Source organism: Pleurodeles waltl, chromosome 11, assembly GCF_031143425.1.
Source record: "Pleurodeles waltl isolate 20211129_DDA chromosome 11, aPleWal1.hap1.20221129, whole genome shotgun sequence".
In the NCBI taxonomy this organism is placed as follows: Eukaryota; Metazoa; Chordata; class Amphibia; order Caudata; family Salamandridae; genus Pleurodeles; species Pleurodeles waltl.
The window spans coordinates 373131921-373159558 of record NC_090450.1 but is presented as its reverse complement, the minus strand read 5'-3'; the positions used below and the strand labels follow the sequence as shown (position 1 = coordinate 373159558).

Below are 27638 nucleotides of genomic sequence, written 5' to 3'. Positions count from 1 at the left end.
CACTTTGAATTGATAGTGTACGCCGTGCATTACAAACCTTAAGTATTTTCTGTGAGAAGGATGGATGAGTATGTGGAAATACGCATCCTTGAGATCCAATGTTGTCATGTATTCCTCCTTTTTTAGAAATGGAACCACGTCTCGAAGTGTTACCATGTGGAAGTGGTCTAATTTGATGAAGATATTCAGTTTTCTGAGATCTAAGATAGGTCTTAACGTTTTGTCCTTTTTTGGAATTAGGAAATAGTGAGTAGACGCATGTTCCTTTCTGATGATTGGGTACGAGCTCTATTGCTTGTTTTTGTAGTAGTGCTTGGACCTCTATTTGTAATAGGTGTAAGTGTTGTTAGGACAGATTGTGTGTTCTTGGTGGCACATCTGGCAGGAATTTTGTGAATTCTATGCAATAACCATGTTGGATAATAGATAGGACCCATGCATCTGTGGTAATATGTGCCCAGTTTTGATAATATGCGGTTAACCTCCCCCCCTCTGGTGATAAGTGCTGGGGTTTTGTGGTATTGAAGTCACTGTTTGGTCTGGCTTGGTTGCTTAGAACTTTCCCCTTCCTCTTGGGAATTGTCCTCTATAGGAACCACGAAACCCTCCCCTTTGATATTGTGCCTGATAGGTGGGTCTGGTTTGAGAGGTGGAAGCTCTGATGTTTGTTGCCGAAAACCTCCTCTGAATTGTGGTTTCCTAAAGGTGCCTCTGACGTGTGGGGAATAGAGCCTGCCCATGTATTTTTTTAACTTCTCAATTGCTGTTTCAACTTCCGTCCCAAACAACTGTTCCTGATTAAATGGCATGTTCAACACCGCGTGTTGGATCTCTAGCTTGAATCCAGAACTTCTTAACCATGCATGCCTGCAAATGGTTACCGCCGTGTTGACCGTTCTTGCTGCTGTGTCTGCTGAGTCTAGTGCGGACCTTATCTGGTTGTTAGATATGGCCTGTCTTTCTTCCACAACCTGTTGAGCACGTTTCTGGTGTTCCTTGGGCAAGTGCTGTATGATGTGTTGCATCTCGTCCCAGTGTGCCCTGTCGTAGCGATCAAGCAGGGCTTGCGAATTTGCAATCCGCCATTGATTGGCTGCTTGTGCTGCCACTCGTTTGCCAGCTGCGTCAAACTTTCTGCTTTCTTTGTCAGGCAGTGGAGCGTCTCCTGACGATTGATAGTTTGCTCTCTTTCTTGCCGCTCCTACAACCACTGAGTCCGGTGTAAGTTGTTGTGTTATGAACACAGGATCTGTTGGGGGAGGTTTGTACTTCTCAACCCTAGGCGTGATAGCCCTTCCCTTAACCGGCTCCTGGAAGACCATTTTCGCGTGTTTGAGCATGCCCGGGAGCACTGGCAGACTCTGATAGGAAGCGTGGGTGGATGCCAAGGTGTTAAACAGGAAATCATCCTCCACTGGCTCTGTGTGCATTGCTATGTTGTGAAAAGTAGCTGCCCTCGATAGTACCTGCATATATGCAGTACTGTCTTCTGGAGGTAACGGCTTTGTTGGATAAAAATCCGGACTGTTATCCGATACTGGTGCATCATATAAGTCCCATGCATCAGCATCATCCTGTGTCATCCCAGTATGTGTGGGTGACTGCATTGGAGGTGTTCCCACTGGTGACAGTTGTGGTGAGTGGGGTGGGGACAGTTGTGGTGATACCCTTGGCGGTGGGGATTGGTCTCTAACCACCTTTGCCTTAGGCTGCATTTCTGTCTCCTGAAATGAAAGTTTCCTTTTAGATTTGATTGAGGGTAAAGTTTGTATGTTTCCAGTCTCTTTCTGGATATGTAGCCTCCTTTGTGTATGGTCCGGTTCTTCCATACTTAAATCCTGCTCAAATCTATGTCTTTCCTTCATTTGGTTGGAAAGTCCTTGCTCTTCTGTATAAGAGCTTCTTTTCGGCTCCGAAGCCGCTTTTTTCAGTACCGAGGTTTCAGATATAGTCTTTCAGTTCCGAAGATATTTTTCTCACTTTGGGTGAGTCGAACTCTCGGTGTCAAGATCGTTCGGTGCTGGAATCTCGACCGGAGTCGGAAGTCTTCGGCAATTCTCTGGCCTTTTTCGGTGCCGATGTTTGGTCACCTTCTTTTCGGTGGGTTAAGCCATGGCCTGTTGGCAGTGGCGTCCCCATGGCCTTAAATGTCTTTGTGTGAGCTTTGGACGGGGCAGGTTTACTCACTGTTCGCTGCACCGTCGAGGTTCGGTCACTTTCGGATTCGTCCGAGTCCGTCCCATGGATGGAAATGCTTTCCTCCTCTCCAACGTCGAGTTGCTCTTTCGGTGTCAACGCCATTTGCAGTCTTCTTGCTCGTCGATCTCTTAGGGTCTTTTTTGATCGAAACGCTCGACAAGCCTCGCAGGTATCCTCCCTGTGTTCAGGTGATAAACACAGATTACAGGCCCGGTGTTGGTCTGTATAAGGATACTTCGAATGACAGGACAGAAGAGGAAGGGGGTCCGGTCCATTAGTCTGGGATGACGGGTGTGGTCGGGCCGACCAGGCCTCGGCGAAGAACGGAAGCCCCGAAGAGCCACCGGAGCGCTTTTAATGTCGGTGCCGATACACTAATTCGGTACCGAACGATAACAATACCGTCGAATTTCCGATAATTTAGTTTACTTTCCTGATTCAAATATGGAGCGAAGAGGAACACGTCCGAACCCGATGGCGGAAAGAAAAGAATCTAAAGATGGAGTCGACGCCCATGCGCAATGGAGCCGAAAGGGAGGAGTCACTCGGTCTTGTGACTTGAAAAGACTTCTTCGAAGAAAAACAACTTGTAACACTCCGAGCCCAACACTAGATGGCAGGATAATGCACAGCATGTGTATAAAGGAAAACACAGTTGTCTGGCACATAATACAATGAAATGATCTGACAGTGAATGTGGCCTTCAAATATTGGAAGTGAAAAGATACTATCTGGCACTGCAACTAAGCTGTGAGGCTACACGGTTTACACAGAAAGGAACTATTGACAGAATTGATTGCAGTCTCAGAAATGGTGCTATCTCTTCTGAAATCCACAATATCAAGAGAGGATACCCCTTTTGTAGTGCAGCAGAATCCCAGACAACATTAGGAGGCAATATGCATTCATATGATGTTGATACCATCTGGAGAACAGCAGCCATTATGAGGCATGTCAAAAAGGCAGCTAGAAATGTGGACAGGACCAGACGGATGGAAGGATGATGTGTGAAAATGGGAGATTTGCTTTTGAATGAGAAATTTCAGACATTTGACAAGGCCAATGTGAAGTATCCAGTGGTACATGGTCAGTTCCTGCAGTACAACAGGATATTAAAGCAGTAATAGAATATCTTTCTGCAGGCCCACAACCCTTATGCACAGTCAAAACATAGACCAACATTGAAAGGTTTAATCACGAGACGACAAAGAAAACTATGTTTGAATATGCCTAGGAAAGCATGGTTAGTAACAGAAAAACGTGGAGGGCATAGTGGTTAGAAGTTTCACAATATAAATATAAAGGGGACACAGCACTAACCCATACCACGAAAAGCTAGACTTATGCCATATTCTACCTTACACAGTATAATATAAACCATCACACAAACGCGATAATCCATTAGAAACAACGAAAGGGTAGGCAGATGTTCGAAGTGTAACATGATAGGTGCAACATTTGTGAACATGTGTGGGCATGCCCCCATGTTCAGAAATACTTTTAGAAAACATAAGAGATTTGCGTCCACTGGCTAAATTCAGCTTTTGCCTTGTCACTCTGCCAGAGGCTTAGGCTGTGACTGGATAATAGCTCAAACAAAAGTGGTTCAGGCAGAGCCGTCTCGGTCACCTGACTAAGCAATGGTGGTTCAGCACTTACTTGTATTGTCTGATGGATGATATGCTGACCTGCCGTCTGTGCAGTTGGACCACTTGGGAGCTGGGCAGATGCTGGTCTGAGGACTGTTGTGACCTTTGAGCTGGACATTACAGCAGCAGCAGCAGCACCTGAAAAGAAAGAAAACACCATACTGGTCAGACAATTAACATTGAATCTATAGTTTAATAAAACAGCATTTTGCCTCCACCTGGATGAAGATGGTGAGAGATGAAAGCCTTACAGCCTGACATGGACTTTTGTTTACACAACTCTTTCCAAGACAGGGCAGGTGATTGCTTTTGCTGAATGGAGTGCTACGACACAGGGAAAATCTCATGCCTCAGTTTATGTGCCTCTGGGTTACACTAAAGAAAATCTTTCTACAAGGACACCTGCTATTTGGGGAAGGTTTTTAACTTGATCATACATGTTAAACAGATAAATCAGTTCATTGTTCTGGAGGACAGTAACACCTAGTGGAAGGAGGGGACTCAAATGTTAGCCTAATGAATGTTTAAAAGGCACCTACACCCAGGTCTCATTCCATTATTCCATGTTGCATAAATCTTAGGACTACAGAGACACAACCGATCATGAGACGATGACACTCCAATCACACATCTATCTCTACAGGGAGCTATCCCACAAGTATCTATTGAGAGGATTTAGGCTGTATTATATAGTGTGGCTGTGAAATCTCACCATTTAATACACTGTCAACCCTTTCTAGTACCAGTTAGGCTTTGCTGGTGAAACCTAGGCTCAACCCTGGTTAGCTGTGGCTTCGAGCAGTCAGGCTTCAACAAAGGAAATAGTGTAAAGCAGTTAAACAGTACCAAAACAATTCAAGAAGAAAAACTACAAGAAATACAATGCCAATTTATAAAAATGTTAAGAATTTATGGACACCAAAACAAAGTGGTTTCTTACCTGTAGAAGTAGTTCTGCAGCTAGAAGAATGGTCTGGATTCACATGGTGTGCATTACTCTGCCATCTTGTGGTTGGGGTCCAGAATTCTCCTTTATACTTAGTCTTCCTCTCGGTTTTGTTTTTGGGGTTTTTTGGGTGTCGACGGTCCCATCATTTGCGGTCTGATCCAGCCTCTCTTGACACCTTACTATGCCCAACCCAAAAACTCCCATGCGTGGCCGCCAGATTTTTTTTTTGTCCCCCCCATTGCTTCATCTTCTGGGGAGGTGGGTGGGGTGAATGTGAATCCAGAAAATTCTTTAAGCTACAAAAATACTCTTACAGGTAAGAAACCATTTTTCGCTTTCCAGCATGAATCTCTTCTTGATTCACATGCTTTGCATTGATTTTGTAGCAGTTTTTTCATCTTCTTGGTGACTAGGTTGAAGAGGAGTTTGAGCTTGTAAATAAATGTTTCAATACTCTTTGTACCACTTGAGCTTCCTTGTTCATGTGTATGTCTATGCAGTAGCAATACTTGTGAAAGTGTGCACTGATGACCACGTAACTGCCCTACAAATATCATGGAATGGTATATTTGCATGAAAGGCTAATGTTGCTCCTTTTCTGAGAGTAAAATATGTCCTTGGTTTGTTATACTCTTGCTGTCACATAACACACTTGGGACTGTATGTGTGATCCATCTTGAAATGGTGTTTTTTGTAACTGGTTTCCCCTTGTTATTATATGTGAATGACAGAGATTCTTTCCTCTCCTGATTGGTCTATTTTTCTCCATATAGTAAATAACTGCTCTACTGGCGTCTAACATGTGTAGCGAGAGCTCTCATTGCTGGTGTTTGGGTTCTTGAAAGAAACTTGGTATTTGAATAGACTGATATATATGGAAAATGTCACTTACCCAGTGTACATCTGTTCGTGGCATGTAGTGCTGCAGATTCACATGCTGTGCACATATAGCCATCTAGTGTTGGGCTTGAATTGTTACAAGTTGTTTTTCTTCGAAGAAGCTTTTTTCGAGTCACAGGATCGAATGACGACTCCTCTCCATGATAGAACGCATAGTCATTTACTCCTTTGTTTGATTGTTTTCCCGCAGGAGGGTGAAGTAAGGAGTGAAGAATTGTGTATGGACAAATATATATAGAAAGTGAAGATGTCCATGCAATGTACATACATATTTACATGATAAAATACTACGACAACAGGCTTCCAGGGATGAGGGAGGGCGCATGTGAATCTGCAGCACTACATACTACGAACAGATGCACACTGGGTAAGTGACATTTTCCGCTCAATGGCATGTGTAGCTGCAGATACACATGCTGTGCATAGACTGAAAAGCAGTTGTTCTCCCAATTAAGTGGTGGTTAGCCTGTAGGAGTTGAAGTAGTTTGAAATAGTGTTCTAAGCATTGCTTCACCAACATTTGCTTGTTGTCGCGATAACATGTCTACACAGTAGTGTTTAGTAAATGTGTGTAGTGTGGACCATGTGGCTGCTTTGCATATGTCTGCCATTTGTATATTTCCTAAGAATGCCATTGAAATACTTTCCTTTCTAGTGGAATGTGCTTTAGGAGTTACTAATAGTTGTTTTTTTAGCTTTAAGATAGCAGGTTTGAATACACTTTACTATGCATCTAGCTAATCCTTGCTTGGAAATAGGATTACATTTATGAGGTTGTTGCAAAGCGACAAAAAGTGGTTTAGATTTTCTAAAGTCTTTTGTTCTGTCTGCATAATACATTAGAGCTCTTTTGAGATCAAGAGTGTGGAGAGCTCTTTCAGCACCTGAATCTGGCTGTGGCAATTCCACTGACTGATTAATGTGAAATGGTGAAACCTCTTAGGGTAAAAATTGTGGATGTGTCCTAAGTACTATTTTGTTTTTGTGTACTTGGAAGAAGGGTTCCCCTAAAGTGAATGCTTGAATCTCACTTGCTCTTAAGGAAGTCATTTCTGCCAGGAAAGCAACCTTCCATGAGAGAAACTGAAGAGCGCAGGAATGAATGGGTTCAAATGGTGGTCCCATAAGTCTTGTGAGCACAATGTTAAGGTTCCAGGCAAGATCTGGTGGAGCTGTAGGTGGAATACCTCTAAGCCCTTCCATAAGAGCTTTTATAACAGGAGTTCTAAACAGAGAGGTATGTTGTCTGTTTCAGAGGTAGGCTGATATTGCTGTTAAATGAATTTCAATAGAAGAATATGCAAGATATGCTTTCTGTAAAGGAAGTAAATAACATACAATATCCTGTACTGATGCTTTAAGTGGATCAATGTTTTTAGGTTGGCAGTAATATACAAAACATTTCCATTTATTTGCGCAGCACTGCCTGGTTGTAGGTTTACGTGCTTGTTTCAGAATGTCCATACATTCTGAGGGAAGCTGTAGGTATTCAAATTCTATGACCTCAGGAGCCAGATTGCCAGGTTGAGCATACTGGGATTGGGATGCCTGATCTGACCCTTGTTTTGAGTCAATAGATTAACTAGGGCTGGTCTGTTTCGGAGCTCGTGATGTGGTACTACTGACAGATCCAATAGTGTTGTGTACCAGTGTTGACGTGCCCACGTGGGAGCTAGGAGTGTCATAGTGAGGGAAGTGTGACATCTTGTTGACCAGAAATGGAATTAACAGGAGAGGGGGAAAAGCGTAAGCAAATATCCCCAACCAATTAATCCACAGAGCACTGCCCCTTGGATTGAGGGTGTGGGTATCTGGACGCAAAGTTTTGTCATTTTGCATTTTCGCTTCTTGCAAAAAAGGTCTATGTTTAGTGTTCCCCACATCTGAAAGAAATATTGAATTGATATTACTAGTGGGTGAATCTCCTATTCATGTATTTGTTGCTGCGTCCTGCTTAAGAAATCTGCTAGCTGGTTGAGTATCCCTGGGATGTATTCTACCACCAGGTGAATGTGACTGAATTGCCCATTTCCAAATTGTTTGTGCTAGAAGGGACAATGGGGATCAGTGTGTCCCCCCTGTTTTTGCAGATTGTCGTCATGTTGTCTGTCCTTATTAAGACTGTTTTGTGTATGATCTGTGGTTGGCATGCTTAGATGGCTAAAAACAATGCCAGCAATTCCAAGTGGTTTATGTGGTAGGTTTGCTGAATTGAGTCCCATTCCCGCTGTATTGTAAGATTGTTGAGATGGGCTCCCCAACCTGTCATGGATGCATCTGTTGTAATTATGGTCTGTGGCACAGGTTCCTGAAATGGCTGCTCTTTTGATAAGTTGGTGCGATTCCACCATTGCAGAGATTTGTAAGTTTGGCGGTCCAACAACAATAGATCCTGTAGTTCACCCTCTCCCCGAGACCATGGTTGCGAGAGACACTGTTGCAGGGGTATCATGTTTAGACGTGCATTTAGCACTATTGCTATGCATGATGCCATCATTCCTAATAGCATCATGACAAACCTTACTGGGTAAGTTTGACCTGCAGTTGGGAAATTAGGGTGTGAAACGCTTGTATTCGTTGTGAATTTGGGTAGGTTAATGGTGACTGAGTGTTCAGAATTGCTCCAAGAGAAGGCTGAATTTGTGCTGCCTAAAGGTGAGATTTCTGGCAACTGACTGTGAACCCTAATTTGTGTAGGGTATATATTGTGTATTGTGTGTGCTGTTGACAGTTTAGAATGGTGCTGGCTTTTATTAACCAGTCGCCTAGATAAGGGAAGACGTGTATGTGGTGCCCTCTGAGGTATGCTGCAACTACAGCTAGAAATTTTGTGAATACTTTTGGTGGTGCTGTTAACCCAAAGGGTAGTACTTTGAAGCAATAGTGCTTGCCTGCTATTACAAACCTTAGGTACTTGCGGTGAGCTGCGTGTATAGGAATGTGGAAGTAAGCGTCCTTTAGGTCTAATGCAGTCATGTAATCTTGTTTTATAACAGGTAATGACATCCTGTAGAGTGACCATATGAAAATGCACTGACAGGATATATTGATTTAGAGGGCTGAGATAGAGAATGGGTCTTAGAGTACCATCCTTTTTTGGAATGAGGAAGTAGAGAGAATATACTCCTGTCCCTTGCTGACAGATGGGAACTATTTCTACTGTCTCTTTCAGAAGTAGAGATTGTACCTCTTGTTTCAGCAGAGCAGTGTGTTCGAGAGAGAGCCTGGGAAAACGGGGTGGAATGTTTGGTTGAGTAGAGATAAGCACTAGGCAATAACCATTGCCGATAATTGACAGTACCCACTGATCTGTTGTAATTTGTTGCCAGTGAGAATGGAAATGTTGCAGTTTTCCTCCCACAGGAGATGTACGTTGCTGTGGAATGGATGGGAAGTCATTGTTTTGAGGAGGTAGAAGACCCTTTGAGGCCGGGAATTTTCCTCTGGACCTGAAATTGTGTCCTCTGAAAAACTCCCTAGTGCAGTGGTCTCCAAACTTTCTAATGCCGCGCCACCCCCCCCCACCTTCAGAATTTTTCCCAATTACTTTTTAAAGATGGCAGTGTTTGAATATGTCTAGACCTATTTAAACACTGCAGTTAAGTAATGTTACCTTTTTAAAAATGCAATAACATGCTTCTGCTTAAAACAAAAGGCGTGTTATCTGTATAATGCTGCTTCTGTCCAGAGTCTGGCACCCCCCTGGGATCACTTGAGGCCCCCCAGTTTGAAGACCTCCGCCCTAGTGTAATACTGTTGTCCCTGTTTTGAGTGGGACGTGGAACCTCTGTAGCTTGTGATTTAAATCCGCCTCTAAATTGAGGTTTACGAAAGGAGCCCCGAAATGGTGTAGTATAAAGGACTCCCATGGCCTTTGGTGTTAGTCCTTTTTGAGTTGACCAATGGTTGTGTCCACCTATGGTCCAAAAAGCTGCTGTTTATTGAAGGGCATATTAAGGACCGCCTGCTGTATCTCACATTTAAAACCTGGGGACCTTAACCAAGCATGTTGCCTGGTTGTAATGCTGGTGTTTATTCCTCTAGCTGCAATATCAGCTGCATCTAAAGCAGACCTAATTTGATTGTTTGCGATAGCTTGCCCTTCCTCCACTATTTGATGTGCTCTTTTTTGATGTTCGTTGGGGAGCTATTGCAAGAATTCTTGCATCTCATCCCAATGTGCCCTGTCGTACCTAGCTAAAAGGGCTTGGGAATTAGCAATATGCATTGATTGGCTGCTTGTGTTGCTACCTTTTTACCTGCTGCATCAAAATTTGCAGCTTTGTCAGGGCGGAGGAGTATCACCCAGAGGAGGCTGTTCGCACACTTCCTAGCTGCACTGACTACAATGGAGTCTGGTGGGAACTGCTGAGAAATATAAATTGGGTCTGTTGGTAGAGAGATTATATATATATATATATATATATATATATATATATATATATATATATATATATATATATATATATATATATATATTTTTTTTTTTTTTTTTTAAATCAATCCTGGGTGTTGAAACTCTAGCTTTAACAGGTTCTTTAAAGATGTCATCTGCATGTTTGATCGTACCAGGGAGCCTTGGGTAAACACTGGTACTGCTTGAGAGTTGATGATAGGGCGTTGAAAAGGAAATCCTCCTCTAATAATTCAGCATGCATTTGCACCCCATGATACGCGGTTGCCCTGGAGATAACCTGATTGTACGCTGTAGTATACTCGGGTAGAGATGGTTTGTGGGATACAAATCAGGATCATTAGGTGGGATTGGATCTGAGTCATACATATCCCACGGATCTATGGTGTAACTAGTATCACCTCTATCTTCGTCCTGTTAGGAAGTATGAGACTCTGTGGGTGAAGGTGGTGGTGGAGTAAGAGGTTATAGAGAAAAGGAAAGTTGGGGCAAGTGTGGTGGCGAAAGCTCACCAGTTTTTGGCTTTTCCTTTTATTTGTAAATTTTTGCCAGTGACTGGGCAGTATCCAGAGTTTCCTGGAATGCTAACTTCCTTTTTGGTAAGCTGAGGCGGAGAAGCAATCATTTTTCCAGTCTCTTTCTGGATTTGAATTCCCCTTTGTTTATTGTCCATAACCTCCAGAATGGGTTGAATGTCTGATTTATCCCCTGGTGGTTCTAAAGCATGTTTTGTGCCTTTTAAAGAATGTTCTGTAAGTTTCCTGGCAGCATTCTTCATCCGAGTCAAAAGTCCAGTTTCTTCTGTATAAGATGATGTTTTTGGCTCTGAAAGTGGACACCGAAGTTCGGGTTCTAAAGCGGAGAGAGGCTGTTTCGGCTCCGATGTAGCAGGGGGCCGACTCGGCGGTAAAAGCCTATATCTTTCTGCTCCACCCAGACACTGAAACAGGTCTGGTAGCATGATGGGGGACTGTCTTGGCCTTTCTTGGCACCGCACCCAAGGGTGGGTCGACAACTGTTGGTTATCAGGTGGGACCATGGCTAAGAAGCAGTGGTGCACCAAAGGCCTTGCATGGCTTTTTACTTGCTGGGGTTGGTGCACTCGTGTACTGCGCTGCAGATATTGCCTGGCTGTCCTCATCCGAATCTCACTTGGAGTCCGAATCTGGAATGGAGACTGACGTCTGTGCCTGTTCTTCGCCTGTGGTGGGCTCTGAATTTTGACGTAACATTTTCTTCGATCAAAAAGACCGACACACCTCACAGCTTTCTTTCCGATGGTCCGGAGAAAGGCAGAGATTAGACACCACATGCTGGTTGGTCTATGGAAACTTGGTGTGGCACCGAGGACAGAATCGGAATGGAGTCCGATCCATGAGCCTATGATGCAGTAGGCCTGAAGAGGCCAGAAAAGGGTGCGGGTGCCCGAAAGGGCATTTAACTGATCCCGACGGTACAATCAGATCGAGTGCAGTGGGAAACTGCGTTCAAAACTATTCAGACGGTAAGAGAAAGGATGGAAAGTTTAGAGAAGTACCGAAATGAAAATCCCAGTGCCAGAGGGAACACGTCCGAACCTGATGGCGGAAAGAAAACAATCTAACAAAGGAGTCGATGCCCATGCGCACTATCACAGAGAGGAGTCATTCAATTCAGTGATTCGAAAAAAGTTTCTTGGAAGAAAAACAACTTGTAACACTCCAAGCCCAACACTAGATGGCGGGATATGCACAGCATGTGTATCTGCAGCTACACATGCCATCGAAATGTATTTATATATATATATATATATATATATATATATATATACATATATATACATATATATACATATATATATATATATATATACACACACATACATATACACACACATATCTATCTATCTATCTATCTATCTATCTATCTATATATATATATATGGAAAATGTCACTTACTGTAGGAAGTTGGCTCTGTATGTGCTATTTCAAAGTAAGGAATAGCATGCACAGAGTCCAAGGGTTCCCCTTAGAGGTAAAATAGTGGTAAAAAGAGATAATACTAATGCTCTATTTTGTGGTAGTGTGGTCGAGCAGTAGGCTTATCCAAGGAGTAGTGTTAAGCATTTGTTGTACATACACAGACAATAAATGAGGTACACACACTCAGAGACAAATCCAGCCAATAGGTTTTGTTATAGAAAAATATATTTTCTTAGTTTATTTTAAGAACCACAGGTTCAAATTTTACATGTAAGATCTCATTTGAAAGGTATTTCAGGTAAGTACTCTAGGAACTTTGAATCATTACTTTAGCATGTATACTTTTTACATAAAACACAATAAGCTGTTTTAAAAGTGGACACAATGCAATTTTCACAGTTCCTGGGGGAGGTAAGTTATTGTTAGTTTTAACAGGTAAGTAAGTCACTTACAGGTTTCAGTTTTTGGTCCAAGGTAGCCCACCGTTGGGGGTTCAGAGCAACCCCAAAATTATCACACCAGCAGCTCAGGGCCGGTCAGGTGCAAAGGTCAAAGAGGTGCCAAAAACACATAGGCTTCAATGGAGAGAAGGGGGTGCCCCGGTTCCAGCCTGCCAGCAGGTAAGTACCTGCGTCTTCGGAGGGCAGACCAGGGGGGTTTTGTAGGGCACCGGGGGGGACACAAGTCCACACAGAAAGTACACCCTCAGCAGCGCGGGGGCGGCCGGGTGCAGTGTGCAAACAAGCGTCGGGTTTCCTTTAGTTTTCAATGGGAGACCAAGGGGTCTCTTCAGCGATGCAGGCAGGCAAGGGGGGGACTCCTCGGGGTAGCCACCACCTGGGCAAGGGAGAGGGCCTCCTGGGGGTCACTCCTGCACAGAAGTTCCGTTTCTTTAGGGGCTGGGGGGCTGTGGGTGCAGGGTCTTTTCCAGCCGTCGGGAAATGGAGTTCAGACAGTCACGGTCAGGGGGAGCCTGGGGATTCCCTCTGCAGGCGTCGCTGTGGGGGCTCAGGGGGGACAACTTTGGTTACTCACAGTCGTAGAGTCGCCGGAGGGTCCTCCCCGAGTTGGTTGTTCTCCACCAGTCGAGTCGGGGTCGCCGGGTGCAGTGTTGCAAGTCTCACGCTTCTTGCGGGGAGTTGCAGGGGTCTTTAAATCTGCTCCTTGTAACAAAGTTGCAGTTCTTTTGGAGCAGTGCCGCTGTCCTCAGGAGTTTCTTGTCTTTTTCGAAGCAGGGCAGTCCTCAGAGGATTCAGAGGTCGCTGGTCCCTTGGAAAGCGTCGCTGGAGCAGGGTTCTTTGGAAGGCAGGAGACAGGCCGGTAAGTCTGGGGCCAAGGCAGTTGTTGTCATCTGGTCTTCCTCTGCAGGGGTTTTCAGCTAGGCAGTCCTTCTTGTAGTTGCAGGAATCTAAAATCTTAGGTTCAGGGAAGCCCTTAAATACTAAATTTAAGGGCGTGTTTAGGTCTGGGGGTTAGTAGCCAATGGCTACTAGCCCTGAGGGTGAGTACACCCTCTTTGTGCCCCCTCCCAAGGGGAGGGGGTCACATCCCTAATCCTATTGGGGGAATCCTCCATCTGCAAGATGGAGGATTTCTAAAAGTTAGAGTCACTTCAGCTCAGGACACCTTAGGGGCTGTCCCGACTGGCCAGTGACTCCTCCTTGTTATTCTCATTATTTTCTCCGGCCTTGCCGCCAAAAGTGGGGGCCGTGGCCGGAGGGGGCGGGCAACTCCACTAAGCTGGAGTGTCCTGCGGTGCTGTGACAAAGGGGTGAGCCTTTGAGGCTCACCGCCAGGTGTTACAGCTCCTGCCTGGGGGAGGTGTTAGCATCTCCACCCAGTGCAGGCTTTGTTACTGGCCTCAGAGTGACAGAGGCACTCTCCCCATGGGGCCAGCAACATGTCTCTAGTGTGGCAGGCTGCTGGAATCAGTCAGCCTACACAGATAGTCGGTTAAGTTTCAGGGGGCACCTCTAAGGTGCCCTCTGTGGTGTATTTTACAATAAAATGTACACTGGCATCAGTGTGCATTTATTGTGCTGAGAAGTTTGATACCAAACTTCCCAGTTTTCAGTGTAGCCATTATGGTGCTGTGGAGTTCGTGTAAAACAGACTCCCAGACCATATACTCTTATGGCTACCCTGCACTTACAATGTCTAAGGTTTTGTTTAGACACTGTAGGGGTACCATGCTCATGCACTGGTACCCTCACCTATGGTATAGTGCACCCTGCCTTAGGGCTGTAAGGCCTGCTAGAGGGGTGACTGACCTATACTGCATAGGCAGTGAGAGGCTGGCATGGCACCCTGAGGGGAGTGCCATGTCGACTTACTCATTTTGTTCTCACTAGCACACACAAGCTGGCAAGCAGTGTGTCTGTGCTGAGTGAGATGTCTCCAGGGTGGCATAAGACATGCTGCAGCCCTTAGAGACCTTCCCTGGCATCAGGGCCCTTGGTACTAGCAGTACCAGTTACAAGAGACTTATCTGGATGCCAGGGTCTGCCAATTGTGGATACAAAAGTACAGGTTAGGGAAAGAACACTGGTGCTGGGGCCTGGTTAGCAGGCCTCAGCACACTTTCAATTGTAAACATAGCATCAGCAAAGGCAAAAAGTCAGGGGGCAACCATGCCAAGGAGGCATTTCCTTACACAACCCCCCCCCCCCCCCCAAACGAAAGAGGATGAGACTAACCTTTCCCAAGAGAGTCTTCATTTTCTAAGTGGAAGAACCTGGAAAGGCCATCTGCATTGGCATGGGCAGTCCCAGGTCTGTGTTCCACTATAAAGTCCATTCCCTGTAGGGAGATGGACCACCTCAACAGTTTTGGATTTTCACCTTTCATTTGCATCAGCCATTTGAGAGGTCTGTGGTCAGTTTGAACTAGGAAGTGAGTCCCAAAGAGGTATGGTCTCAGCTTCTTCAGGGACCAAACCACAGCAAAGGCCTCCCTCTCAATGGCACTCCAACGCTGCTCCCTGGGGAGTAACCTCCTGCTAATGAAAGCAACAGGCTGGTCAAGGCCATCATCATTTGTTTGGGACAAAACTGCCCCTATCCCATGTTCAGAGGCATCTGTCTGCACAATGAACTGCTTAGAATAATCTGGAGCTTTTAGAACTGGTGCTGAGCACATTGCTTGTTTCAGGGTATCAAAGGCCTGTTGGCATTCTACAGTCCAGTTCACTTTCTTGGGCATTTTCTTGGAGGTGAGTTCAGTGAGGGCTGTCACAATGGATCCATATCCATTCACAAACCTCCTGTAATACCCAGTCAAGCCAAGGAATGCCCTGACCTGAGTCTGGGTTTTTGGAGCTACCCAGTCCAGAATAGTCTGGATCTTGGGTTGGAGTGGCTGAACTTGGCCTCCACCTACAAGGTGGCCCAAGTAAACCACAGTTCCCTGCCCTATCTGGCATTTGGATGCCTTGATAGAGAGGCCTGCAGATTGCAGAGCCTTCAAAACCTTCTTCAGGTGGACCAGGTGATCCTGCCAGGTGGAGCTAAAGACAGCAATATCATCAAGATAAGCTGTGCTAAAGGACTCCAAACCAGCAAGGACTTGATTCACCAACCTTTGGAAGGTGGCAGGGGCATTCTTTAAACCAAAGGGCATAACAGTAAACTGATAATGCCCATCAGGTGTGGAGAATGCTGTTTTCTCTTTTGCTCCAGGTGCCATTTTTATTTGCCAGTACCCTGCTGTCAAGTCAAAGGTACTTAAGAATTTGGCAGCACCTAATTTGTCTATGAGCTCATCAGCTCTAGGAATTGGATGGGCGTCTGTCTTGGTGACAGAGTTGAGCCCTCTGTAGTCCGCACAAAACCTCATCTCTTTCTTTCCATCTTTGGTGTGAGGTTTGGGGACTAAGACCACTGGGCTAGCCCAGGGGCTGTCAGAGCGCTCAATTACTCCCAATTCCAGCATCTTGTGGACTTCCACCTTGATGCTTTCCTTAACATGGTCAGACTGCCTAAAGATTTTGTTCTTGACAGGCATGCTGTCTCCTGTGTCCACATCATGGGTACACAGGTGGGTCTGACCAGGGGTTAAGGAGAAGAGTTCAGGAAACTGTTGTAGGACTCTCCTACAATCAGCTTGCTGTTGGCCAGAGAGGGTGTCTGAGTAGATCACTCCATCTACTGAGCCATCTTTTGGGTCTGATGACAGAAGATCAGGGAGAGGTTCACTCTCTGCCTCCTGATCCTCATCTGTTACCATCAACAGATTTACATCAGCCCTGTCATGGAAGAGCTTAAGGCGGTTCACATGGATCACCCTCTTGGGGCTCCTGCTTGTGCCCAGGTCCACCAGGTAGGTGACCTGACTCTTCCTTTCTAGCACTGGGTAAGGGCCACTCCATTTGTCCTGAAGTGCCCTGGGAGCCACAGGCTCCAGAACCCAGACTTTCTGCCCTGGTTGGAACTCAACCATTGCAGCCTTTTGGTCATACCAAAACTTCTGGAGCTGTTGGCTGGCCTCAAGGTTTTTGCTTGCCTTTTCCATGTACTCTGCCATTCTAGAGCGAAGTCCAAGTACATAGTCCACTATGTCCTGTTTAGGCTCATGAAGAGGTCTCTCCCAGCCTTCTTTAACAAGAGCAAGTGGTCCCCTTACAGGGTGACCAAACAGAAGTTCAAAGGGTGAGAATCCTACTCCCTTCTGTGGCACCTCTCTGTAAGCAAAAAGCAGACATGGCAAGAGGACATCCCATCTCCTTTTGAGCTTTTCTGGGAGCCCCATGATCATGCCTTTTAATGTCTTGTTGAATCTCTCAACTAAGCCATTAGTTTGGGGATTGTATGGTGTAGTGAATTTGTAAGTCACCCCACACTCATTCCACATGTGTTTTAGGTATGCTGACATGAAGTTGGTACCTCTGTCAGACACCACCTCCTTAGGGAAACCCACTCTGGTAAAGATACCAATGAGGGCCTTGGCTACTGCAGGGGCAGTAGTTGACCTAAGGGGAATAGCTTCAGGATACCTAGTAGCATGATCCACTACTACTAGGATATACATATTTCCTGAGGCTGTGGGAGGTTCTAGTGGACCAACTATGTCCACACCCACTCTTTCAAAGGGGACCCCCACCACTGGAAGTGGAATGAGGGGGGCCTTTGGATGCCCACCTGTCTTACCACTGGCTTGACAGGTGGGGCAGGAGAGGCAAAACTCCTTAACCTTGTGGGACATATTGGGCCAGTAGAAGTGGTTGACTAACCTCTCCCACGTCTTGGTTTGTCCCAAATGCCCAGCAAGGGGAATATCATGGGCTAAGGTCAGAATAAACTCTCTGAACGACTGAGGCACTACCACTCTCCTAGTGGCACCAGGTTTGGGGTCTCTGGCCTCAGTGTACAGGAGTCCATCTTCCCAATAGACCCTATGTGTTCCATTTTTCTTGCCCTTGGACTCTTCAGCAGCTTGCTGCCTAAGGCCTTCAAGAGAGGGACAGGTTTCTTGTCCCTTACACAGCTCCTCCCTTGAGGGTCCCCCTGGGCCTAAGAGCTCAACCTGATAAGGTTCAAGCTCCAAAGGCTCAGTTCCCTCAGAAGGCAGAACTTCTTCCTGAGAAGAGAGGTTCTCTTTTTCTGGCTGTGTTGCAGTTGGTTTCCCAACTGACTTTCCTTTTCTCTTGGTAGGCTGGGCCTTTCTTCCAGACTCCAGCTCTACTTTTTCACCCTGTGCCTTGCACTGTGCTCTTGTTTTTACACACACCAGTTCAGGGATACCCAGCATGGCTGCATGGGTTTTTAGTTCTACCTCAGCCCATGCTGAGGACTCCAGGTCATTTCCAAGCAGACAGTCTACTGGGATGTTTGAGGAGACCACCACCTGTTTCAGGCCATTGACCCCTCCCCATTCTAAAGTTACCATTGCCATGGGATGTGCTTTAGTCTGATTGTCAGCGTTGGTGACTGTATAGGTTTTTCCAGTCAGGTATTGGCCAGGGGAAACCAGTTTCTCTGTCACCATGGTGACACTGGCACCTGTATCCCTCAGGCCCTCTACACTTGTCCCATTAATAAAGAGCTGCTGCCTGTATTTTTGCATGTTAGGCGGCCAGGCAGCTAGTGTGGCTAAATCCACCCCACCCTCAGAGACTAGAGTAGCTTCAGTGTGGACCCTGATTTGCTCTGGGCACACTGTTGATCCCACTTGGAGACAAGCCATTCCAGTGTTACCTGGATTGGAGTTTGGAGTGGAACTTTTCTTGGGACAGGCCTTGTCTCCAGTTTGGTGTCCAGACTGACTACAGTTTCGACACCAGGCCTTTTTGGGATCAAAGTTTTTACCCTTGTACCCAGGATTGTTTTGTGAAGAGGCTCTGGGCCCACCCTCCTGTGCAGGTTTTTGGGGGCCTGTAGAAGACTCTTTACTATTTTTATTTTTGGCTGTCTCACCACCTTTCCCCTGGGGAGGTTTTGTGACCCCTTTCTTTTGGTCACCCCCTGTGGAAGTTTTGGACACCCTTGTCTTGACCCAATGGTCCGCCTTCTTTCCCAATTCTTGGGGAGAAATTGGTCCTAGGTCTACCAGATGCTGATGCAGTTTATCATTGAAACAATTACTTAACAGGTGTTCTTTCACAAATAAATTGTACAGCCCATCATAATTACTTACACCACTGCCTTGAATCCAACCATCTAGTGTTTTTACTGAGTAGTCTACAAAGTCAACCCAGGTCTGGCTCGAGGATTTTTGAGCCCCCCCTGAATCTAATCCTATACTCCTCAGTGGAGAATCCAAAGCCCTCAATCAGGGTACCCTTCATGAGGTCATAAGATTCTGCATCTTTTCCAGAGAGTGTGAGGAGTCTATCCCTACACTTTCCTGTGAACATTTCCCAAAGGAGAGCACCCCAGTGAGATCTGTTCACTTTTCTGGTTACACAAGCCCTCTCAAAAGCTGTGAACCATTTGGTGATGTCATCACCATCTTCATATTTAGTTACAATCCCTTTGGGGATTTTCAACATGTCAGGAGAATCTCTGACCCTAGTTATGTTGCTGCCACCATTGATGGGTCCTAGGCCCATCTCTTGTCTTTCCCTTTCTATGGCTAGGATCTGTCTTTCCAAAGCCAATCTTTTGGCCATCCTGGCTAACTGGATGTCCTCTTCACTGGAGTTATCCTCAGTGATTTCAGAGTTGTTGGTCCCTCCTGTGAGGGAACCAGCATCTCTGACTATTATTTGTGGAGTCAGGGCTTGAGAAGCCCTGTTCTCCCTAAGTAGGACTGGAGGGGGGGAATTTCCCTCCAAGTCACTATCTTCATCCTCTGTGTTGCCATCCTCAGAGGGGTTGGCTTTTTCAAACTCTGCCAAAAGCTCCTGGAGCTGTATTTTGGTAGGTTTGGAGCCCATTGCTATTTTCTTTAGTTTACAGAGTGACCTTAGCTCTCTCATCTGTAGATGGAGGTAAGGTGTGGTGTCGAGTTCCACCACATTCACATCTGTGCTAGACATTATGCTTCTAAAAGTTGGAATACTTTTTAAGAATCTAAAACTAGTTCTAGGTTCTAATTCAAACTTTTACAAACTTTTAAACTCTAAAAGAAATGCTAACAGGGACTAACACAAGGCCCTAGCAGGACTTTAAAGAATTTAGAAAACTTTTCAAATTGCAAAAATCAATTTCTAATGACAATTTTGGAATTTGTCGTGTGATCAGGTATTGGCTGAGTAGTCCAGCAAATGCAAAGTCTTGTACCCCACCGCTGATCCACCAATGTAGGAAGTTGGCTCTGTATGTGCTATTTCAAAGTAAGGAATAGCATGCACAGAGTCCAAGGGTTCCCCTTAGAGGTAAAATAGTGGTAAAAATAGATAATACTAATGCTCTATTTTGTGGTAGTGTGGTCGAGCAGTAGGCTTATCCAAGGAGTAGTGTTAAGCATTTGTTGTACATACACATAGACAATAAATGAGGTACACACACTCAGAGACAAATCCAGCCAATAGGTTTTGTATAGAAAAATATCTTTTCTTAGTTTATTTTAAGAACCACAGGTTCAAATTTAACATGTAATATCTTGTTTGAAAGGTATTGCAGGTAAGTACATTAGGAACTTTGAATCATTTCAATTGCATGTATACTTTTCAAGTTATTCACAAATAGCTATTTTAAAAGTGGACACAGTGCAATTTTCACAGTTCCTGGGGGAGGTAAGTTTTTGCTAGTTTTACCAGGTAAGTAAGACACTTACAGGGTTCAGTTCTTGGTCCAAGGTAGCCCACCGTTGGGGGTTCAGAGCAACCCCAAAGTTACCACACCAGCAGCTCAGGGCCGGTCAGGTGCAGAGTTCAAAGTGGTGCCCAAAACGCATAGGCTTCAATGGAGAGAAGGGGGAGCCCCGGTTCCAGTCTGCCAGCAGGTAAGTACCCGCGTCTTCGGAGGGCAGACCAGGGGGGTTTTGTAGGGCACCGGGGGGGACACACGCCCACACAGAAATTTCACCCTCAGCGGCGCGGGGGCGGCCGGGTGCAGTGTTAGAACAAGCGTCGGGTTCGCAATGGAAGTCAATGAGAGATCAAGGGATCTCTTCAGCGCTGCAGGCAGGCAAGGGGGGGCTTCCTCGGGGAAACCTCCACTTGGGCAAGGGAGAGGGACTCCTGGGGGTCACTTCTGCAGTGAAAGTCCGGTCCTTCAGGTCCTGGGGGCTGCGGGTGCAGGGTCTTTTTCAGGCGTCGGGACTTAGGTTTCAGAGAGTCGCGGTCAGGGGAAGCCTCGGGATTCCCTCTGCAGGCGGCGCTGTGGGGGCTCAGGGGGGACAGGTTTTGGTACTCACAGTCGTAGAGTAGTCCGGGGGTCCTCCCTGAGGTGTTGGTTCTCCACCAGCCGAGTCGGGGTCGCCGGGTGCAGTGTTGCAAGTCTCACGCTTCTTGCGGGGAGATTGCAGGGTTCTTTAAAGCTGCTCCTTTGGATAAAGTTGCAGTCTTTTTGGAGTAGGTCCGCTGTCCTCGGGAGTTTCTTGTCGTCGTCGAAGCAGGGCAGTCCTCAGAGGAGTCAGAGGTCGCTGGTCCCTTTGGAAGGCGTCGCTGGAGCAGAGTTCTTTGGAAGGCAGGAGACAGGCCGATGAGTTTTTGGAGCCAAGGCAGTTGTTGTCTTCTGGCCTTCCTCTGCAGGGGTTTTCAGCTAGGCAGTCCTTCTTGTTGTTGCAGGAATCTAAATTCTTAGGTTCAGGGGAGCCCTTAAATACTAAATTTAAGGGCGTGTTTAGGTCTGGGGGGTTAGTAGCCAATGGCTACTAGCCCTGAGGGTGAGTACACCCTCTTTGTGCCTCCTCCCAAGGGGAGGGGGTCACATCCCTAATCCTATTGGGGGAATCCTCCATCTGCAAGATGGAGGATTTCTAAAAGTTAGAGTCACCTCAGCTCAGGACACCTTAGGGGCTGTCCTGACTGGCCAGTGACTCCTCCTTGTTATTCTCATTATTTTCTCCGGCCTTGCCACCAAAAGTGGGGGCCGGGGCCGGAGGGGGCGGGCAACTCCACTAGCTGGAGTGTCCTGCGGTGCTGTGACAAAGGGGTGAGCCTTTGAGGCTCACCGCCAGGTGTTACAGCTCCTGCCTGGGGGAGGTGTTAGCATCTCCACCCAGTGCAGGCTTTGTTACTGGCCTCAGAGTGACAAAGGCACTCTCCCCATGGGGCCAGCAACATGTCTCTAGTGTGGCAGGCTGCTGGAACTAGTCAGCCTACACAGATAGTCGGTTAAGTTTCAGGGGGCACCTCTAAGGTGCCCTCTGGGGTGTATTTTGCAATAAAATGTACACTGACATCAGTGTGCATTTATTGTGCTGAGAAGTTTGATACCAAACTTCCCAGCTTTCAGTGTAGCCATTATGGTGCTGTGGAGTTCGTGTTTGACAAACTCCCAGACCATATACTCTTATGGCTACCCTGCACTTACAATGTCTAAGGTTTTGTTTAGACACTGTAGGGGTACCATGCTCATGCACTGGTACCCTCATCTATGGTATAGTGCACCCTGCCTTAGGGCTGTAAGGCCTGCTAGAGGGGTGACTGACCTATACTTGCATAGGCAGTGAGAGGCTGGCATGGCACCCTGAGGGGAGTGCCATGTCGAATTACTCGTTTTGTTCTCACTAGCACACACAAGCTGGCAAGCAGTGTGTCTGTGCTGGGTGAGAGGTCTCCAGGGTGGCATAAGACATGCTGCAGCCCTTAGAGACCTTCCTTGGCATCAGGGCCCTTGGTACTAGCAGTACCAGTTACAAGGGACTTATCTGGATGCCAGGGTCTGCCAATTGTGGATACAAAAGTACAGGTTAGGGAAAGAACACTGGTGCTGGGGCCTGGTTAGCAGGCCTCAGCACACTTTCAATTGTAAACATAGCATCAGCAAAGGCAAAAAGTCAGGGGGCAACCATGCCAAGGAGGCATTTCCTTACAATCACGTCTTGTACAGGGAGTGCAGAATTATTAGGCAAGTTGTATTTTTGAGGATTAATTTTATTATTGAACAACAACCATGTTCTCAATGAACCCAAAAAACTCATTAATATCAAAGCTGAATATTTTTGGAAGTAGTTTTTAGTTTGTTTTTAGTTTTAGCTATGTTAGGGGGATATCTGTGTGTGCAGGTGACTATTACTGTGCATAATTATTAGGCAACTTAACAAAAAACAAATATATACCCATTTCAATTATTTATTATTACCAGTGAAACCAATATAACATCTCAACATTCACAAATATAAATTTCTGACATTCAAAAACAAAACAAAAACAAATCAGTGACCAATATAGCCACCTTTCTTTGCAAGGACACTCAAAAGCCTGCCATCCATGGATTCTGTCAGTGTTTTGATCTGTTCACCATCAACATTGCGTGCAGCAGCAACCACAGCCTCCCAGACACTGTTCAGAGAGGTGTACTGTTTTCCCTCCTTGTAAATCTCACATTTGATGATGGACCACAGGTTCTCAATGGGGTTCAGATCAGGTGAACAAGGAGGCCATGTCATTAGATTTCCATCTTTTATACCCTTTCTTGCCAGCCACGCTGTGGAGTACTTGGACGCGTGTGATGGAGCATTGTCCTGCATGAAAATCATTTTTTACTTGAAGGATGCAGACTTCTTCCTGTACCACTGCTTGAAGAAGGTGTCTTCCAGGAACTGGCAGTAGGACTGGGAGTTGAGCTTCACTCCATCCTCAACCCGAAAAGGCCCCACAAGCTCATCTTTGATGATACCAGCCCAAACCAGTACTCCACCTCCACCTTGCTGGCGTCTGAGTCGGACTGGAGCTCTCTGCCCTTTACCAATCCAGCCACGGGCCCATCCATCTGGCCCATCAAGACTCACTCTCATTTCATCAGTCCATAAAACCTTAGAAAAATCAGTCTTGAGATATTTCTTGGCCCAGTCTTGACGTTTCAGCTTGTGTGTCTTGTTCAGTGGTGGTCGTCTTTCAGCCTTTCTTACCTTGGCCATGTCTCTGAGTATTGCACACCTTGTGCTTTTGGGCACTCCAGTGATGTTGCAGCTCTGAAATATGTCCAAACGGGTGGCAAGTGGCATCGTGGCAGCTGCACGCTTGACTTTTCTCAGTTCATGGGCAGTTATTTTGCGCCTTGGTTTTTCCACACGTTTCTTGCGACCCTGTTGACTATTTTGAATGAAACGCTTGATTGTTCGATGATCACGCTTCAGAAGCTTTGCAATTTTAAGAGTGCTGCATCCCTCTGCAAGATATCTCACTATTTTTGACTTTTCTGAGCCTGTCAAGTCCTTCTTTTGACCCATTTTGCCAAAGGAAAGGAAGTTGCCTAATAATTATGCACACCTGATATAGGGTGTTGATGTCATTAGACCACACCCCTTCTCATTACAGAGATGCATATCACCTAATATGCTTAATTGGTAGTAGGCTTTCGAGCCTATACAGCTTGGAGTAAGACAACATGCATAAAGAGGATGATGTGGTCAAAATACTCATTTGCCTAATAATTCTGCACTCCCTGTAGTGTCACCATGTGAAAGTGATCTGATTTGATGTAGACGTTTAGTGTTCTGAGATCTAATATAGGTCTTGGAGTTTTGTCTTTTTTTGGGTAGGAGAAAGTACAGGGAGTAAACTCCTGTTCCTCTTTGATGAATTGGTACTATCTCTATAGCATCTTTTTGCAACCACGCTTGGACCTCCAGTTGTAAGAGTTCCATGTGTTGCTTGGACATGTTGTGTGTTTTCGGTGGGACATTTGGAGGGAATTGTAGAAATTCTATGCAATAACCATGCTGGATAATGGCTAGGACCCACGTGTCTGTTGTTATTTCTTCCCAGTGTTTGTAGAACTTGCTTATTCTCCCCCCCACTGGTGTTATGTGTTGGGGATTTGTGACGTTGAAGTCACTGTTTATTTGGTGGCGTTTTGGGACTCTGGAACTTCCCTCTACTCTTTGGGAACTGTCCCCCTCTATAGTGTCCCCAAAAACCTCCCGTTGATATTGACTCTGATAAGTGGGCCTTGTTTGTGAGGTTGAGGGTTCTGTGCTCCGTCCCCGAAACCCCCCTCGAAACTGTGATTTCCGAAAAGTGCCTCTGCTCTGTGGGGAGTAGAGTGCGCCCATGGCTTTGGCCGTATCTGTGTCTTTTTTGAGTTTTTCAATGGCAGTGTCCACCTCCGGCCCAAACAACTGCTGTCCGTTAAATGGCATATTCAGCACAGCTTGTTGTATTTCCGGCTTGAATCCAGATGTACGCAACCATGCGTGTCTCCTTATGGTCACTGCTGTATTTACTGTCCTAGCAGCTGTGTCCGCTGCATCCACTGCAGAGCATATCTGATTGTTCGAGATACTCTGTCCTTCCTCCACCACTTGTTGTGCTCTCTTTTGGAACTCTTTGGGCAAGTGTTCAATGAAATGTTGCATTTCGTCCCAATGAGCCCTATCATATCTTGCAAGCAGTGCCTGTGAGTTGGCAATGCGCCATTGGTTGGCCGCTTGTGCTGCAACCCTTTTCCCCGCAGCGACAATCTTGCGACTCTCCTTGTCTGGAGGTGGTGCGTCTCCAGAGGTGTGTGAGTTTGCTCTCTTGCAAGCTGCCCCTACTACCACAGAGTCTGGTGTTAATTGCTGCGTGATGTACACAGGGTCTGTTGGTGGCGGCTTGTATTTCTTCTCCACCCTTGGAGTTATGGCCCTGCCCTTCACAGGCTCCTGAAACACCTGTTTGGAGTGTTTGAGCATTCCAGGTAGCATAGGCAGACTCTGGTACTGGCTATGTGTGGATGATAGTGTGTTAAATAAAAAGTGATCCTCGATAGGCTCTGCATGCAGGGTGACATTATGAAACGCCGCTGCTCTTGACACCACCTGTGTGTAGGCTGTACTGTCCTCAGGTGGTGACGGTCTCGCTGGATAACAGTCTGGGCTGTTATCTGATACTGGCGCATCATAAAGATCCCATGCGTCAGGATCGTCCTGACTCATTCCAGTATGAGTTGGGGACTGCATCAGTAGTGGAGTGGCTACCTGTGATTGTTGTGTTGAGCGTGGTGGAGATGGTGGCGGGGTTACTTGTCTTGCCACCTTTGCCTGTGGCTGCTTGTCTTTCTCTTGGAAGGCAAGCTTTCTTTTCATCCGAATTGGGGGAAGAGCACTGATCTTCCCTGTGCCTTTTTGGATGTGGAGCCTTCTCTGAGTGTAATCTGGCTCCATTGATTCTAGTTCTTGTCCGAATCTATATGTCCTTGCATTTGTGAGGACAGTCCTTGTTCCTCTGTGTAGGAACTTGCTTTCGGTTCCGAGGCCGGTTGTTTCGGTATGGAAGCTTTTTCTGCAGTCTTTTTCGGCTCCAACAACACTTTTTTAATCTTCGGCGTTCCGGTCTCTCGCTACCGCCCTCTCGGTGCCGAACTTGCTCTGACCCGCTGTCTTGGGGTCGAGTCTGCTCTGTGCCAGTATCTCGAGCGGAGTCGGATGCCTTCGACACATGCATGCCCTTTTTCGGTGCCGATGGTCGGTGTAGGAAGTTGGCTCTGCATGTGCTATTTCAAAGTAAGGAATAGCATGCACAGAGTCCAAGGGTTCCCCTTAGAGGTAAAATAGTGGTAAAAATAGATAATACTAATGCTCTATTTTGTGGTAGTGTGGTCGAGCAGTAGGCTTATCCAAGGAGTAGTGTTAAGCATTTGTTGTACATACACAGACAATAAATGAGTGTAAGGAAATGCCTCCTTGGCATGGTTGCCCCCTGACTTTTTGCCTTTGCTGATGCTATGTTTACAATTGAAAGTGTGCTGAGGCCTGCTAACCAGGCCCCAGCACCAGTGTTCTTTCCCTAACCTGTACTTTTGTATCCACAATTGGCAGACCCTGGCATCCAGATAAGTCCCTTGTAACTGGTACTTCTAGTACCAAGGGCCCTGATGCCAAGGAAGGTCTCTAAGGGCTGCAGCATGTCTTATGCCACCCTGGAGATCTCTCACTCAGCACAGACACACTGCTTGTCAGCTTGTGTGTGCTAGTGAGGACAAAACGAGTAAGTCGACATGGCACTCCCCTCAGGGTGCCATGCCAGCCTCTCACTGCCTATGCAGTATAGGTAAGACACCCCTCTAGCAGGCCTTACAGCCCTAAGGCAGGGTGCACTATACCATAGGTGAGGGTACCAGTGCATGAGCATGGTACCCCTACAGTGTCTAAACAAAACCTTAGACATTGTAAGTGCAGGGTAGCCATAAGAGTATATGGTCTGGGAGTCTGTCAAACACGAACTCCACAGCACCATAATGGCTACACTGAAAACTGGGAAGTTTGGTATCAAACTTCTCAGCACAATAAATGCACACTGATGCCAGTGTACATTTTATTGTAAAATACACCACAGAGGGCACCTTAGAGGTGCCCCCTGAAACTTAACCGACTGTCTGTGTAGGCTGACTAGTTCCAGCAGCCTGCCACACCAGAGACATGTTGCTGGCCCCATGGGGAGAGTGCCTTTGTCACTCTGAGGCCAGTAACAAAGCCTGCACTGGGTGGAGATGCTAACACCTCCCCCAGGCAGGAGCTGTGACACCTGGCGGTGAGCCTGAAAGGCTCACCCCTTTGTCACAGCCCAGCAGGGCACTCCAGCTTAGTGGAGTTGCCCGCCCCCTCCGGCCACGGCCCCCACTTTTGGCGGCAAGGCTGGAGGGAACAAAGAAAGCAACAAGGAGGAGTCACTGGCCAGTCAGGACAGCCCCTAAGGTGTCCTGAGCTGAGGTGACTCTGACTTTTAGAAATCCTCCATCTTGCAGATGGAGGATTCCCCCAATAGGGTTAGGATTGTGACCCCCTCCCCTTGGGAGGAGGCACAAAGAGGGTGTACCCACCCTCAGGGCTAGTAGCCATTGGCTACTAACCCCCCAGACCTAAACACGCCCTTAAATTTAGTATTTAAGGGCTACCCTGAACCCTAGAAAATCAGATTCCTGCAACTACAAGAAGAAGGACTGCCTAGCTGAAAACCCCTGCAGAGGAAGACCAGAAGACGACAACTGCCTTGGCTCCAGAAACTCACCGGCCTGTCTCCTGCCTTCCAAAGATC

At 46.4% G+C, this 27638-nt stretch overlaps 1 protein-coding gene across 4 annotated transcripts in view; it reads right to left on the bottom strand.

Moving 5' to 3' along the window:
• Window positions 1-27638, bottom strand: part of SAP130 (Sin3A associated protein 130) — a 1096728-nt gene that overhangs the window by 979893 nt on the left and 89197 nt on the right. For all 4 annotated transcript variants that reach the window (XM_069213674.1, XM_069213675.1, XM_069213676.1 and 1 more), the window contains exon 6: window positions 3859-3986. In XM_069213674.1, the coding sequence (XP_069069775.1) occupies window positions 3859-3986 (128 nt within the window). The remainder of the gene's footprint in view (window positions 1-3858; window positions 3987-27638) is intronic.